This window comes from Notolabrus celidotus, chromosome 18 (assembly GCF_009762535.1).
Source record: "Notolabrus celidotus isolate fNotCel1 chromosome 18, fNotCel1.pri, whole genome shotgun sequence".
Taxonomy (NCBI): Eukaryota; Metazoa; Chordata; class Actinopteri; order Labriformes; family Labridae; genus Notolabrus; species Notolabrus celidotus.
This window is the reverse complement of record NC_048289.1, coordinates 9,815,316-9,829,376: the sequence shown is the minus strand read 5'-3', so window position 1 is coordinate 9,829,376 and position 14,061 is coordinate 9,815,316. Positions and strand designations below refer to the sequence as shown.

General features: G+C 42.3%; 2 protein-coding genes across 3 annotated transcripts in view; one reads left to right on the top strand and one right to left on the bottom strand.

Annotated features, from left to right (window-relative positions):
* l3mbtl2 (L3MBTL histone methyl-lysine binding protein 2) overlaps window positions 1-4,549 on the top strand; it is a 20,698-nt gene extending 16,149 nt beyond the window's left edge. For both annotated transcript variants that reach the window (XM_034707636.1, XM_034707637.1), the window contains 6 exons: window positions 503-650; window positions 843-925; window positions 2,293-2,527; window positions 2,656-2,712; window positions 2,799-2,966; window positions 3,050-4,549. In XM_034707636.1, the coding sequence (XP_034563527.1) occupies window positions 503-650; window positions 843-925; window positions 2,293-2,527; window positions 2,656-2,712; window positions 2,799-2,966; window positions 3,050-3,435 (1,077 nt within the window). In that variant the 3' untranslated portion in view covers window positions 3,436-4,549. The remainder of the gene's footprint in view (window positions 1-502; window positions 651-842; window positions 926-2,292; window positions 2,528-2,655; window positions 2,713-2,798; window positions 2,967-3,049) is intronic.
* On the bottom strand, window positions 4,451-13,952 carry chadlb (chondroadherin-like b). Its single transcript, XM_034707638.1, has 11 exons — window positions 13,667-13,952; window positions 10,806-10,970; window positions 10,521-10,715; window positions 10,223-10,378; window positions 9,985-10,130; window positions 8,471-8,752; window positions 8,142-8,361; window positions 7,710-7,983; window positions 7,206-7,618; window positions 6,912-7,078; window positions 4,451-5,286 (listed from the first exon to the last, which is right to left on the bottom strand). Exons 1-11 carry the CDS (start codon window positions 13,667-13,669, stop codon window positions 4,986-4,988), a joined length of 2,322 nt encoding a protein of 773 aa, XP_034563529.1. The 5' UTR covers window positions 13,670-13,952; the 3' UTR covers window positions 4,451-4,985.
* Between the last annotated feature and the right edge of the window lie 109 nt (window positions 13,953-14,061).

The window sequence follows — 14,061 nt, the reverse complement described above, 5'->3', positions numbered from 1 at the left end:
TTTTTTACCCTAGTTTAACAAATAGAATCATTCAGGTTGTTCGCATCAAGAGCGACATACAACAAAATAAAGGTTGTAATTTCTTGATTAATCAGATTACCAAGAGGACATATCTCTTTAGAAAACTCACTAGTGTTCTTTTTTTAAGCTGAGAAGCGACCATTCTTCTTTTCCAGTGGGTCTCAGTTTCATTGTATATCATTAAGTCAGCTGGCTTACCACTCAGTGACATAAACCTGAAGATTTGAAGGCTGATTGCAGTTAATGGTTTGGTTATTTTGCTGGAAAAACTTCAACTTCTAAATTGTAAACATACTTGTGTGAATAGAGGCAAGACCAAACATTTCTGATGCATTCAATGACGTCAGGGAAATCCAAACATGTTCAACCGTTTGTTGCTTGAGTTTAAATGTGTTAACTCTACAAATAGACTGGACTGAAAACATTAACTAAAATCAAATTCTCCCTCCTTCCATCTCTGTTTCTCTCTGACTCCCTCCAGGTGTTGTTAGACGGCTACCTGATGGTGGGTATCGATGGCACAATTTCCAACAACGGCTCTGACTGGTTTTGCTACCATGCCTCATCGCACGCCCTCCTCCCTGTGGGCTTCTGTGAGAAGAACAACATTCCCCTCTCAGTACCTTCAGGTAAACATCAACATGCTCCTATTTCTGTCTTTGCTTCAGCTCACTCTTTTTCTCCAAACACATCCATTCTCTGATGATTCCAGCTCTATTCACCATCCTGATCTTAAAAGGCTAAGTGAAAGAATCCACAGAGGAGTAACACATGGGACAGACAGTAACTAAAAACACTTCTCATGTCCTCTTTGTTGGCAGGTCACGACCCCAGGACCTTCACCTGGGACCAATACCTGAAGGAGGCTGGAGCTCAAGCTGCACCTAAGAGACTGTTTAATGTTGTAAGTTAAACAGTTCAAGAAGTCCAAACCAGGTGTTGAATTTCAGATTGTGCCCTCTGTAGCAACAAATACATGTAATGATCACTCATTTTAATTATACCATGGTTTAGGTGAATACTTAATTCTGATTGGCTGAGGGATGTGAATAAACTCCAGATTACTAATTGTTTGTTTACCATTCTTAAATACTGTATTGGCCCTAATATAGGACCACCCTGATTATAAGACCACCCTTCTTTACAAGACTAACTCTTGGAAATATACACGCAGGTAAGGGGCTACAGGTTGGAATTGAACCCTATCTTGAGAACTGTAGCCTCTGTACATGGGGCGCACAACTTAACCACTATGCTAAACAAATGCATGTGATCTTCCTCTTCCTCATAACTTTTCTATTTACCTGGCTGGTGAGCAACATTCATATTGAATTGGAGCCCCGAAGGACGGGCTCTTTCAGGTAGTAGTCAGACCCTCAGGTATTACCCATAGACTGTGTAAAATATGGACGTAGTATCCGTGACGTCCATCATCTGTTCCTGAGAGCTGTTTTAAAAACTTGTAATCTTAATATCTTCTGAACCGTCGCATTAAAAAAAATTCATCCCCCATACAGTCTGTGCCGATAGAGGGATTAGCTACGTAGAGTCAAACCGTTTTTTGAACCAGGCTGTCAACATGTTTATTAATGCTGCAAAGATCGTCTTTTTTGAATTGGTGTGTATGTGGTTTCCGGTGTTTCTGCAGCCAGCCTCAAGCGGATACTCGATTAATTGCAGTTTATAACACTTCCACATGGGCGTTATCGTTTGAGACCATAGTTTTGCTGCTCCTACTGCTTGGAATATGCTCCAGAAGGATTTGAATTTATCAGATCTTATCTCACTTGATGCGTTTGGCTCCATCTTAAATGAAAGACAGACCACAGAACAGTGCCTGTGTTTTTAAATGCTGTTTTTGTGATCGCAAATTGCACTTTATTTGCAAATAAGTTGCACTTTCAAATTATTGATTGCTTCTACATACTGTCAGTATATATGCTCCATGCTGTTGAGTTGTGCTATTTATTTTGACGTGTGCCACTGACTTCTTGGCCAGGTCGCCCTTGTAAATGAGGTCTTGATCTCAATGGGTCTCATCTGGTTAAATAAAGTTTAAATAGAATAGAAAATAGACTGGAGGTTGCCGCTTGGTATTACCAGGGAAACAGGCACTAATGCTGTTCAGGAATACCTGACAACAGACACCTCATCATCAGGCATTATCAACTGCGTTTTATCAAACTAAAGACTGTTTTTCAGATAAGCGTAAGAGGTAGTAACATTATATATCAAACAGTAAATGACCCTGGGGTTGGTCTTTGTTTTTAGGACTACCCAGGTCACAGTTTCTCCCCAAACATGAAGCTGGAAGCAGTGGACCTGATGGAGCCGCGCCTGGTGTGCGTGGCCACTGTGAAGCGCTTCGTGGGCCGCCTGCTGCTTATCCACTTCGACGGCTGGGAGAGCGACTTTGACCAGTGGATCGACTACCAGTCCCCAGACATCTACCCCGTCGGCTGGTGTGACTTCATGGGCTACCAGCTGCAACCTCCTCCTGGACTCGGTGAGTATATTTATTAATAGCTGCATCCCCCTTGTTCTTTTAAAGGAGTCACTTTGTTTTGATGGTTTGCAGCAGGGATTTAAATGTGGACTGAGTTTGGATCTAACGAATGTCTTTCTGTCTTCCAGTGAGTTCATTTGAACAACAAATCAAGAAACCCAAACCCCTTGTGTTCAAGAAGAGGAGTAAGTTTTGTGTCAAGCAACAGAAACTATTCTCAGATCGTAAGGTCAAAAAACTATCTTTCACTTCTTTGTCCTTCCTTCTGTAGAAAGGAGGAATGCAAAGAAAAGGCTCTCTCAGGAACAACCTGCTGATGATACTGCCCAGGAGCACTGTGTGCAGCCTGAGGCCACTGTCACCAGCAGTCCTTCAGAGCTGTGTCTTCCTCCAAAAGTACCTCTCATCCAGCCCAAGACTGAGCCAGAGGAGCAGGAGAGTGAGTGGACAAACTCGTACATGCATTCAACTTTTCTGAGAGAGAATTTGAGGAGAAATGCTGACTTGATGCTTTGTTTGTAGTCTTTGCAGTGCACGTAAAAATTGAGGAAGTTGAGGTGGAGATGGAGGCCCCCGAAGCTGATCCCCGAGTCTCTCTGAGGGTGATTAAAAATGAGGACGCAGGGGAGCCGAGCGAGTCAGAACAACACAGGGCTTCAGGGCCGAGCTGCTCGAAAAAGAAAGTGGATGAAACCGCAGAAAGAGGACAGCTCTGCTCACTGGAAGAGAGCTCTAACAGTGGGATGAGCAAAGAGGGGAGCAGAGACAAAAGAAGTGTTGGAATAGGGATGAATCAAGAGGCAGAAGAAGAGGAGGGAGTTCAGGGAGATGGTATTACTGTAGAGGACATTTTGGACAGCGATATGGAGCAGAACATGATGGGCGGGGCTTCAGACATGGAGGGGTGAGATGTAGAGGTCAGAGGTCTGCTTAAAGAATAAAGACAACTGTAGAGAAAAGTGCAAGAGTGAAGAAATCTGAGTATCTGATGGACAAAAAAAGGCCAAAGTGGCAAAAAAGATACAAAAGGAGGAAGACGAAAGTCAAGAGATAGGTACACCATATGTATCTAAAGCCAGTGCCAGTGTTCAAGGTTTAAAGTTAGCATCCTACAGATTTCAGTCCTTGTTGATCTAGCAACAAGTGCGAAGAGCAAGTGCAGATCCCTTATTTTTTAGACTCAAATATTCAAACCACTTTCTTTTTATTGCAGCTATGACGTGTGTGTGCAAGAGTTAACAACAAACAGTGAGACTAGTTTATGTGATGAAATTACAGCGAGAACAGTAATGCTGGATGTCATGCTCAAATGTTTTCTCTAAACCACTTTGCCTCTGATAAGCAATGTGTATCCAGAGCGGGAATTTCACTATGAGTACGAACTACAAGTGAAGCCTCTTTCACACATGATCTGACACTTTCCAGACACTAAGGTCCTTACATTTCCAGACTTGCTCTTTCACTTGACCTCATTGCAGGAGATTGCAAGTACCCAAAACTTCAAGTGGTAGATACCTGGTTTGGTTTAGGTGAGTGAGCAAGAGGTGAGCATGTGTAAGGATGTTTGCATGATACAGACACATTAGTAGGAAACATAATTCTGAAACTGAGACTAGCTGTAAAGATTAGAAAGCAGTGCAACTCAGCTCATTGTGAGAATCTGTAACTTGTAATATCACTTGCCATAAAAAGTATCAAACTTCTAACTTTTAATATTTTCTATTCCAGGACTTTGAATGATTGTAAACAGCCCACAAGGTCCTGATCAGTCACTTTTTAAACTACCTCATGCTAACAAACACCTACACAGTGACTTCAGTGACTTAAAAATTGTCTGGTTGTTTAACATGACTTGTCATTTTGAATTCAACATCAAACCTGTTTGTATAGTTTGATCATTCTGAATTATTGTAGCAGACCCAGTTTGTTGTAAGGTTTTATTTTTCTTTGTTCATGTCCAGATATGTTTTCATTTGTAAATATGTAATCTCTCATTAAAGAAAATACTGTTCCTCAACTTTCTGTCATGAATGTCGACTCATGGTTTCTTCACAAACATCCTGCTGTTCTAGTGGTTACATATGTAGCATTAAGCCAAAGACGGCAGCATTTTTAGACAAGTAACTAAAGTTAATAACATTTTCTTTATTCTCTTCTCAGATGCTACAAAGCCCAACAGAGCTGCTCAGGAGCTTCACGAGCTACAAATATGTATCATTGACTTTGGTTCTGAAGCAGTGCGGTGCTGGTGACAGCATGTTTACTCATTGTAGACCTCTAAGATGAATAAAAAGTTACCTTTTTATCATTATTGATAAAACAGATGGCAGTAAATCTATCTGGCAATAGCTGTGAAGTAGCGTTAGCAGCTACAGCGTTCAAAGTCTGTAAAGATTACAGTTTCAGAGGTGAATCCATCCGCCAGTTTCTTAAAACTACAGAATCAAGGGCAGCAGGTTCACGCCATGCTGCGTCTCTTGGTGGTTTCCTTGGCTGCAGCCAGTTTTGTGTTGGGAATCTTACGAGTCTTGGATTTGGCCTTCATCATCTTGACCTGCCGGATGCCATTCAGGTGCATTGGTTTGGGTTTGGTTGCTTTGGGTGCCTTTGCAGGTTTAGGGGTGACGATGGGGGCTGAGGGGAGAGCCTCACCCCCCGGACAGGCTTTGAAGACGTGGACATCCTTGACCCTGCGGCCCTTCAGCTCAGGGGGATTAGCACATGTGGCTCGTACCCTCAGGTTGACTTTCTCCATCCACCTACATGAAGACCAAAGATCAATATATATTGAGACATTGTGTCAACAAATAGAATATGCAGCTAATATGCAGCTGCAGCTCCAAAAGTGTTATATAGTGAAAAGTTTAATATTTTCAACAAGTTTGCAGTATTGAAGCATACCGAGGGAAAGTTAAATGGAAGGTCCACAAGCAGCAGGTGTGAGCGCAGCCTAAGAGGATTGTCAAGAAAATATGATTTAAGAACTTCTGAGGGCTTCACAAGGAGTGGACTGAAGCTGGTGTCAGTGCATCAAGAGCCACCACGCACTGAAGCCTACAACTGTTGTATTCCTGATAACAAACCACTCCTGAACCAGAGACAACGTCAGAGGCATTTCACCTGGGCCAAGGAGAAAAAGAACTGAACTGTTGCTCGTAGTCTGAAGTCCTCTTTTTAGATCAACTTCATTTCACATGGAAATCAAGGTCCAATAGTCTGGAGTCTGTCATCTGCTGGAGTTGGGCAACTGTGTTTTACCTAGTCCAAAGCCAACGCAGCTTCTATCAGGACATTTCGGAGTACTTCATGCCTCCATTTGCAAGCTTTATGGAAATGCTGATTTCCTTTTCCAGCAGGACTTGGCACCTGCCCACATTGCCAAAACTACTGCCAAATAGTTTGTTGACCATGGTGGTATTGTGCTTGATGGGCTTGACAACTCATCGATCTGAACCCCATTCAGAATGTGTGAGATATTTGTAAGGAGGAAGATGAAAGACACCCGACCCAAAAATTCTGATGAAATGATATACTGGTTTTCTGATTTTCGGGAGCTTTAAGCCAAAATCATCAAAATGAAAACAAAAAGGCGTGAAATATTTAACTTTACATGTAATAAATATAAAATAAAAGTTCAGCTTTGTTAATTCAATCACACACAAAAAAAACTTTGAAAACTTCTGAGTATTTAATGCTCTCTAGATTCTACAAAAGTTGGGCCACCCACATTTTCTCAGATGTCAAGTCATTGCTGATGCTACCTGCCATTACTTAAATCATCATAATCCCTCTGTGAGATTCACAGACCATGAAAAGCTATGTTCTCCCTCAGAAAGAGCTGTGCTGGCTGTGCCTACATGTACCACAATGCATTGGGAGCAAAAAGCCTCACTCCACATTGTGAAAGCATGTTTAGACCTATTCTATACAGTCTATGGTTTAGACTAAATTCAGATTAGTACCTAATCCAGCCATCAACTACAAATGTATCCTCATACTCTGCACTCATATGTTATGGGCTGTCTATACTGTTTGTAGTGTAGTTCTGTTGCTGGTTTGCAATGTAAGCTAAGACTACAAATCCAGATGGTAGCTCCTGTGGTCAACACAACAACTTTAAATGACTGCATTTGAAGCTTGCAGAACAACAGCTCTGCCAAGAGAACAGGCAATAACTGCAAGCATGCCACCAGCCCTATACAGATGGATAAGATCATGGTTGGAAACTGGTGGAAGTTCACTTTAAAAGTAATCAAAAACACTGTAGGCAGAGAATAATCCTGTTAAAAATGCATGTGACCCTGGATAATAGGTTTCTAACATTTAAGATCCTTTTTACTGCTTTACAGAGCCAAGACAACCCTGAAGCTCTAATGGCACTTACAGGCGCAGTGGCAGCAGAGGGCAGTCACACATCAGAGGGTTATCAGCCAGGTTGATGACTTCCAGGGAAGTGAAAGGCTGGAGGTTAGGCACCTCCTCCAGCTGATTGCCCTCCAGGAACAGACTCCTCAAGCCTGGACCAAGACCTGTCAGGGAGTTCTGTGACATCTGAAGAAGGCAATAAGATACCAGAGAAATTTTAAAAACCCTCTGTGAAAGGAGTCATTAAACTTTCTAACACTTAATGACCAGCTCAGAGAGAATGAGGGTATAAGGTGGGTGGGTGTCCGCTCACCTTCTCCAGTCCCATGTTATCCAGATACAGCTCCTTCAGTGACCCCGCCACTGGTCGGAAAGCATTTGGCCCCACCCAGCGAACAGAATTCCCAGACAGTCTCAGGTCTCTGAGGTTTCCCAGCGTGCTCAGCGCCTCAGTGGGCACCTCCTGCAGCTTGTTTCCACTCAGGTGAAGTGTATCGAGATCCCTGGCCAGGTGTAGAGATCTTGGTGATACATGATCAATAGCGTTACCAGTGAGGTAGAGTGCTCTGAGACCCTCTGCTCCGGTCAAAATGTCGGCCTCCAGCTTAGTGATGGTGTTGTTCTCCAGGTGAAGTGCCAGCAGACTGGGCACCAGTTTGAAGGCTCCTCTGGGGAAACTGGTGAGCCGGTTCTTCTCCAGGTGGAGGTAAGTCAGCTGAGTTAAGCCTGTGGATAAAGATTATTGAAATTAAATGACAGCATTTGAAAACAAGTCAGAATATTACCACAGAGGTATTTTAAGCATTATTAATTCAACCTTTGAAGGCATCAGGGCTGAGGGACGTGAGGTCATTCTCCGACAGGTAAAGGTAAATCAGTCCCTTCATTCCGTTGAAAGCCCCGCCCTCCACCTCCACAATCTTGCAGCGCTGCAGATGTAGAGAAACAACCTGGGTGACCCCGGGGAAGCTGTTGCTGGGGATGTAGTGGAAGTGGTTTCCACGCAGATCGAGGAGACGAGTGGTGGGGGAGAAACCTCGAGGAACTTTGCTGTGACCGCGGTTCTCACATGAGGAATGGTGTGTCTCAGCCTGGAGACAGGAAGGTGAGATGTAGCTAGTTTTTAAGACGTTGCTATGTTTTACCACAACTTAATTTTTCTGTTAAATTTTACTGAGAAAAATAGTCAAGAATCAGTGTAAGTACACAAGAAAAGAAAATGTCCCCACACATCATACGCCCCACTTACCTCGCAGACACAGTTGGCAGGACACTTGACCTTGTTCTCTGGCTCCTGAGTAGGAGGAGGTGCGTTCCTGGTTGCCTCCTCAAACTCTGCCTTCAGCATGGCCTCCTGGCTCTGACAACGCAGCTCAGGAGGGTGAACAGCCTCCAAGTTGTCTCCTGAGAGGTGTGCCGGACCTCCACACGTCCCTATCAGCTTGACTTTGCTACGGATCGCCCACTCCCTAAAGTGTGGTCAATGAAAGAAAATATCAGAACTTTTTTGTCGATAGCAAAAAAGCAACGTGGCCAGGATGTCAGCATCATTTCCAAATCCACAAAGGTCTGATGTACCTGAGGGGACGCAGGTAGCAGTTGCAGTTGATGGGGTTACCAGCCAGGCTGAGGCGTGCTAGATTGGGTGTACCTTCAGAGAAGGGCTGGATGACACGCAGCTGGTTGAAGCTCATGTCCAGGTGGATGAGGTTGGGCGATTTGGATACAGCTGTGTGGGCCAGATCCTGTAGGGACATGTGGTCCAGGAAGAGGTGGGTCAGCTTAGCCATGATTACCACATCTTCTCCGAGGTAGGTCATTGGGTTGTAGCTCAGATCCAGACGGGTAACTTCAGGCAGTCTGGATATCAAGAGAAAGAAGTGAAAAAGGATAAGGTTTATCTCTCTAATATTACTGTGTTAAAGATTTCAAATCAGATGTCTATAAAACTTAACAACCAGACACTAAACAGCCGTTAGATAAGCCAACAATTACCCAACAACCATCTTTTAGTGTAACAAGTTTTATGGTCCAAATGTTAGACCATTTTGTACACTGAAACTGCAAATAATTGTTTCTGTAACTTTTTAACTGATCAGGCGTTTGAATTGTAATAAATTAAATTAAACTAACTTGATTAGACCACACAATGTTGAGCATAGCTGGATTCTGATGGCACCCTAATCAGCTTACAGTCTGGTCACAGATTCTCTCTTCACCTCCTTATGCTGGTGTTCAGAGTATTTTGCCAAAAAAGAGATGAACAAAAAACGTGAAGATTCATCTGACTGATATGTTGCTGTTGTTTTTTTGTCCCAAGTTTTCAATAAATATCACAATAATATTGTCATCATACTTATTTTTGTTCATGATAATCGTGAAGTGAAATAGCCCTAATATATACTTTAAATATTAACAACATAAGATGTTATATTCACGTATATATATTTTTACTTTAAAGTAACAACTAAGAGGGACAACATATAAGTATTTTTGGATCAATCCTTAAAGGACTAAAAACGAAGATGTATGTTCCGAGTAACAGTTTGACGTGCAAAGGGAAAAGTGACACATTTATATACAGACAGCTGCTAGCTGCCTGTTGCAACACAGCACAAATTGTTCATCTTAAATCCAATCTCTAATGGGGCAAGTGGCCAATCATAGTTCAGGATTTTGGTGTGACACTTGGAGTGGCTGATCATTTGTTTCTAGGACCAGTCACCCCTCTGTTTCAGCCCCTGTTTGGACTTTGAGATATATCCACAGTTTCTAAATGTATTTTTCTATAACAAATGCATCTTAAGTATACACCTCCTTTTTTGAGGTTTTTATTTAAGCTGTGAGGAAAACCCTCAACAATCTCTGACCATATTGGTGAACAGATCCCTGGAATAGGGATTACCATCGAGACCTATGATCATGACTGTTGACTCTTGGTCTTTTTTGTTCAGTGTCTCAAATAGAAGTTATCTGTTGTCAATAACATGAAAAGATGATCTTACATGTGTTTCCCATGTAGGAAAAGGGGCTGTGTAGCTAAAAGACAGTAAAACTATGTTTCCAACACCTGAATGATGACATAAACCCACCTGGTCATGGTCTCTGTGGGGAAGAACTGCAGCTCATTGTGGTCCAGACTGAGTCGGTTGAGTGTGAAGAGACCAGCAAAGGCCTCAGTGTCCAAGTAGTTCAGAGAGTTGTGGCTAAGACGAAGCCATTTAATGTTCTGCAAGCCCTGAGAGGACAAATGTTGACTGTTTGATTCATGTTCCACCTACAGCATCTTTACAGTTTGAAGTACTGTGTGAAAGGTTTGTGTGTGTTTACCTGGAAGGCCATGTTGGGGATGTAGACTAGCTGGTTGTGTGTTAGGGAGAGCAGGTTGAGGAAGCCAAGCTGAGAGAAAGCACCAGGTTGGATCTCCTCCACGCGATTACGATCGATCATGAGCTGCTTCAGTGAGGACAGACCGTCAAATGACTCCTGGACTCAGAGCAGACAAACAAGACAAAAAGCTTCAAGTTTAGGGGACTGCTTGTGATGTGTTTAAACAAGGAGGCACATTCAAATGGATTCTAGCTAATGAAGTTAAAGATAAGTTGTAGATCTGGATGTGTGTGAGGACCTGGTAGAGGATGTCAATGTTGTTGTTGGCTAGGTTCAGAAAGACCAGGCGACCGAGGCCTCTGAAAGCGCCCTCCTTCACCCTGCGGATGTTACATCGCTGCAGCGACAGGTGCGTCAGGTAGGGAGTGTGTTTGAAGGCACCGGTGGGAAGTTCCTGAATGTCATTCCCTCGAAGATCTAATTTCACAGTGATCTGTAGAGAAGGGGTTTAACATGTTAGCTTGAAACAAAGTGGGAGTTGATCACATTAAACTCATGTTGGGACTGTGTGTGGAGCAGAAACCTCGTCCAAAGTGGGAGGAACTTCAGTCAGGTTCTTGTTGACGCAGGTCACAGTGAGCTGGATCTGGTCACACACACACTGCCGGGGGCATTTTGCTGTGTGTGCTGCAGGGATGCAGAGGAGCAGGAGGACCCAGAGAGCGTGGGGACAGAGCTGAAAGTAAATCTGAGAGGGAAAATAGCAGATTTTACTTCATTGTATGTGTTCTACATGGTAGAAATTCATAGATAACAACCTTTAGTGGAACTTTCCTTGGCCAGTGTTGAAATAAGATTTTTTTTTTGACCAAGAATAAGCCAAGTCACCAACGACTGGGTGCTGTTTGGATATTTTTTCAAATAAAAGTAGATCAACCATGTATCAAGTCATTTTATTGAATTAATTTTCTTTATCATTCACTTAGAGGAAACACTGAATCAGCATGGCTCACTTTTCTGCTCTATGCAAACTGCTGAACTGTGCCAAGTGCTCCTTGTCTGTGTAGTTTATTAGCCATTAACTTTTTAAGTGTTAGATGTCCTTTTATAAGCCTGATTTACAAGCCTAATTTATCAACAGGCTTCTACAGAAGAAGCCTAGAGATAGATATAGATATAACATACATTAGTTTAATACTGTGAGCTAAGGGCTCCTTGTTAGGACTCATCATTTGTGAAATTAAAAAAACAAGGTGTCTGAAATAATAAAGGTATGCATGAAATCAAGGTAACTTCAACACAGGTATTCCCAGTTATTTATCTAATAGCTCCAAAGACTTATCTTGATATCAGTATTTAATATATCCTTACTAAATGCTGCGATCAACTTAAGATTGAACCAGTTGTGTCAAACCACTTTGACTGGAGAGACTAAGAAAACAAATTGACACTCGTTTGGGGCTCCAAAGTTTTAATAATCCACGAGTTGTTTCATCAGAGAAAGATCTGCTTTTAAAAGCCTCTGGAGGGTTTCAATCAAATCAATCATCGTAAACAGAATATGTTATCATCCACATAAATTATCTCATAGTACCTATGATTTATCTCTTTCCTCCAAAAGGTTGGTAACTAACGCAAAATAAATACTAAACTGAGTCGTCTTAGTCAAATGACACGTTCACATGAACACAGTGGTTAATATTACAATAAAAACGAGAGTTATGGTGTTTCAAGCAGGGCCTTTTTCTGTGAGGAGTAGTTTTCCTCTTGTTGCTCTAAGTTCATTTTGCCTGGATATATATTTTCCAGCTTTTACTTTAGCAGGATTCAAAAAGCAGAAACTTTACTTTCTGTAAAGTTTCATTTGTATCCTCATATTAAAATGTGACCCTTGACACTGTTGTTAACAGCAGGAAAAATGTAAGCCCTGTGGTAAAATCAAACTGGAGAAGATGCCAAACCCAGAACAAAATGAGGCACCTTCTTGCAGAAAATCCTTTTTTTTTTGTATTCTCACAAAAAAAAAAATGGTTTCAGAAATCTGAAACTGTTTTAAAAGTCTCAAATCTCTCTGTGATAACCTAGTCAAGATGTGATAAGTATAATTGGGTCTTGATCAGGACCTGGTCCAATGTGGTCTTGAGATACAAAAAACAATGAAAACTCTTTTCTCCATTAGGTTAAACAACTTGGAGTCTGCGAATCAGACGCTAACTTCAGCGTTGTTTGCTGAAACAGGTTTGCTCTGTGGTAATGCCCATTTTCTGGTAAAGCTACAGTAGGCTGATGTACAGTATGTATGATACTGATTATCTGATGCACAGTATAAGACTAAACTCTATTATGTCACCACAGCCTTAAAATAATTACCTAATCTGAAAATCTACTCAAGGAGTATGGATTGCCTTGCTTTACTTGCCTTGCTAATGCTGAGATGAATGAAAAATATCTCCATCATTATGTACTTTTTGAGGATTAGTGTAGTTTTGGTCAGATTGGGCTGCCATAGTCTTCGCTGGTATGCCTTAAATCCACATTCCCATGTCGGATCAACAGTCTTGATCCGCAGGAATGGACATGAAAAGCTTCACGCTCCACTCTCTGAAATTTGGAGTCTCACAGTGTTGATACGGTGAGATGGTACCATCATTGAAGCTCCATCACGACTCTACTAAACCGCTGCACCGAGCTGTGTCAGAGATAGATATCGACATTAAAATATGCCTGTATTAAATAATAGATAATACATTTGAAGTCAACTCCATTGAAAAGAATACTATCTCTTCAGAGAGTTGTGCCACATTAAGTTTTGTTCGTCGGACCCCCCGAACAGAGAGTGCCCAAGAAACCAGAGACGGAGGAATTTCCTCCGACCGGACTGTTTGTCCGCGTCCCCCCAGGGATCAACAGTCCAGACCGCAGAGGAGCTGCCGCGCCGCCGCGCACAAAGACGCACAGTGTCTCTCTCCACCGGTGTTGTGCCAAAAAGCGTTTCCTCATGTAAAAATATGTGTCCACTGGAAAAGGGACGGTGAGAGAACCACGCTTCATCGGCTCTGAGAGATTTTTCAAGAATTACCTTGCAACATTATTTTGAACTATTTTCCCACGTTATTAATGCGCCCCCGTTGCGTAATTATGGATTCAATACAGTTTTTGGATTAGGAGCCCTACATTCTTATTACACTCGTTAATGCCTGCCAATAGAAACTAGAGAGTAACTTTTGAGATAATATTTGAAAACGGTTATTTTCTACCCACATCAAGATGCGCAAAAACACGAAGCTTTGCCCCGTGATCGGATAATTGAGAATTGTAGGTATTCAACTGAGTTAAATCTTTAACTGTTAATCTGTCACTTTTACAACAACCTTAATTAGTATACATCAACTAAACCCTGTCATTTCTAATTGCATAAATTGAGTCCGTTTTCCGCGCACTCACCATGGTTCCGTCGTGGTTCCGTCCAGTTGCGGCTCGTTTACTGTCCGCTGACTCTCTCACGGCCTCTACTCACTCTGCTGCGCTTCCCCAGGCTGTCCCCCATCCAAAACAAACTCCGTTTATCCCTTCATTCACTGACACTCCCCCCTGTCCGACACACACATACACACCTCCCTCCTCTGCAGTCTGCACATTGAGCGTATTAAAGGAACAGTTCGCTCAAAAGCAAAGAATTTATGTGGCCATTCACCTGAAGAGCAGTTCAATCTCATTTCAAGTGTGAGGATTCATATCTGCTCTCTGACTGTCAAGTATTTACTTTATACCTTCAAGTGACAGCCGTGGACTAATTGCAAAGGAAAAGGCTGTAAATGGACACAACAAATCAGCACACA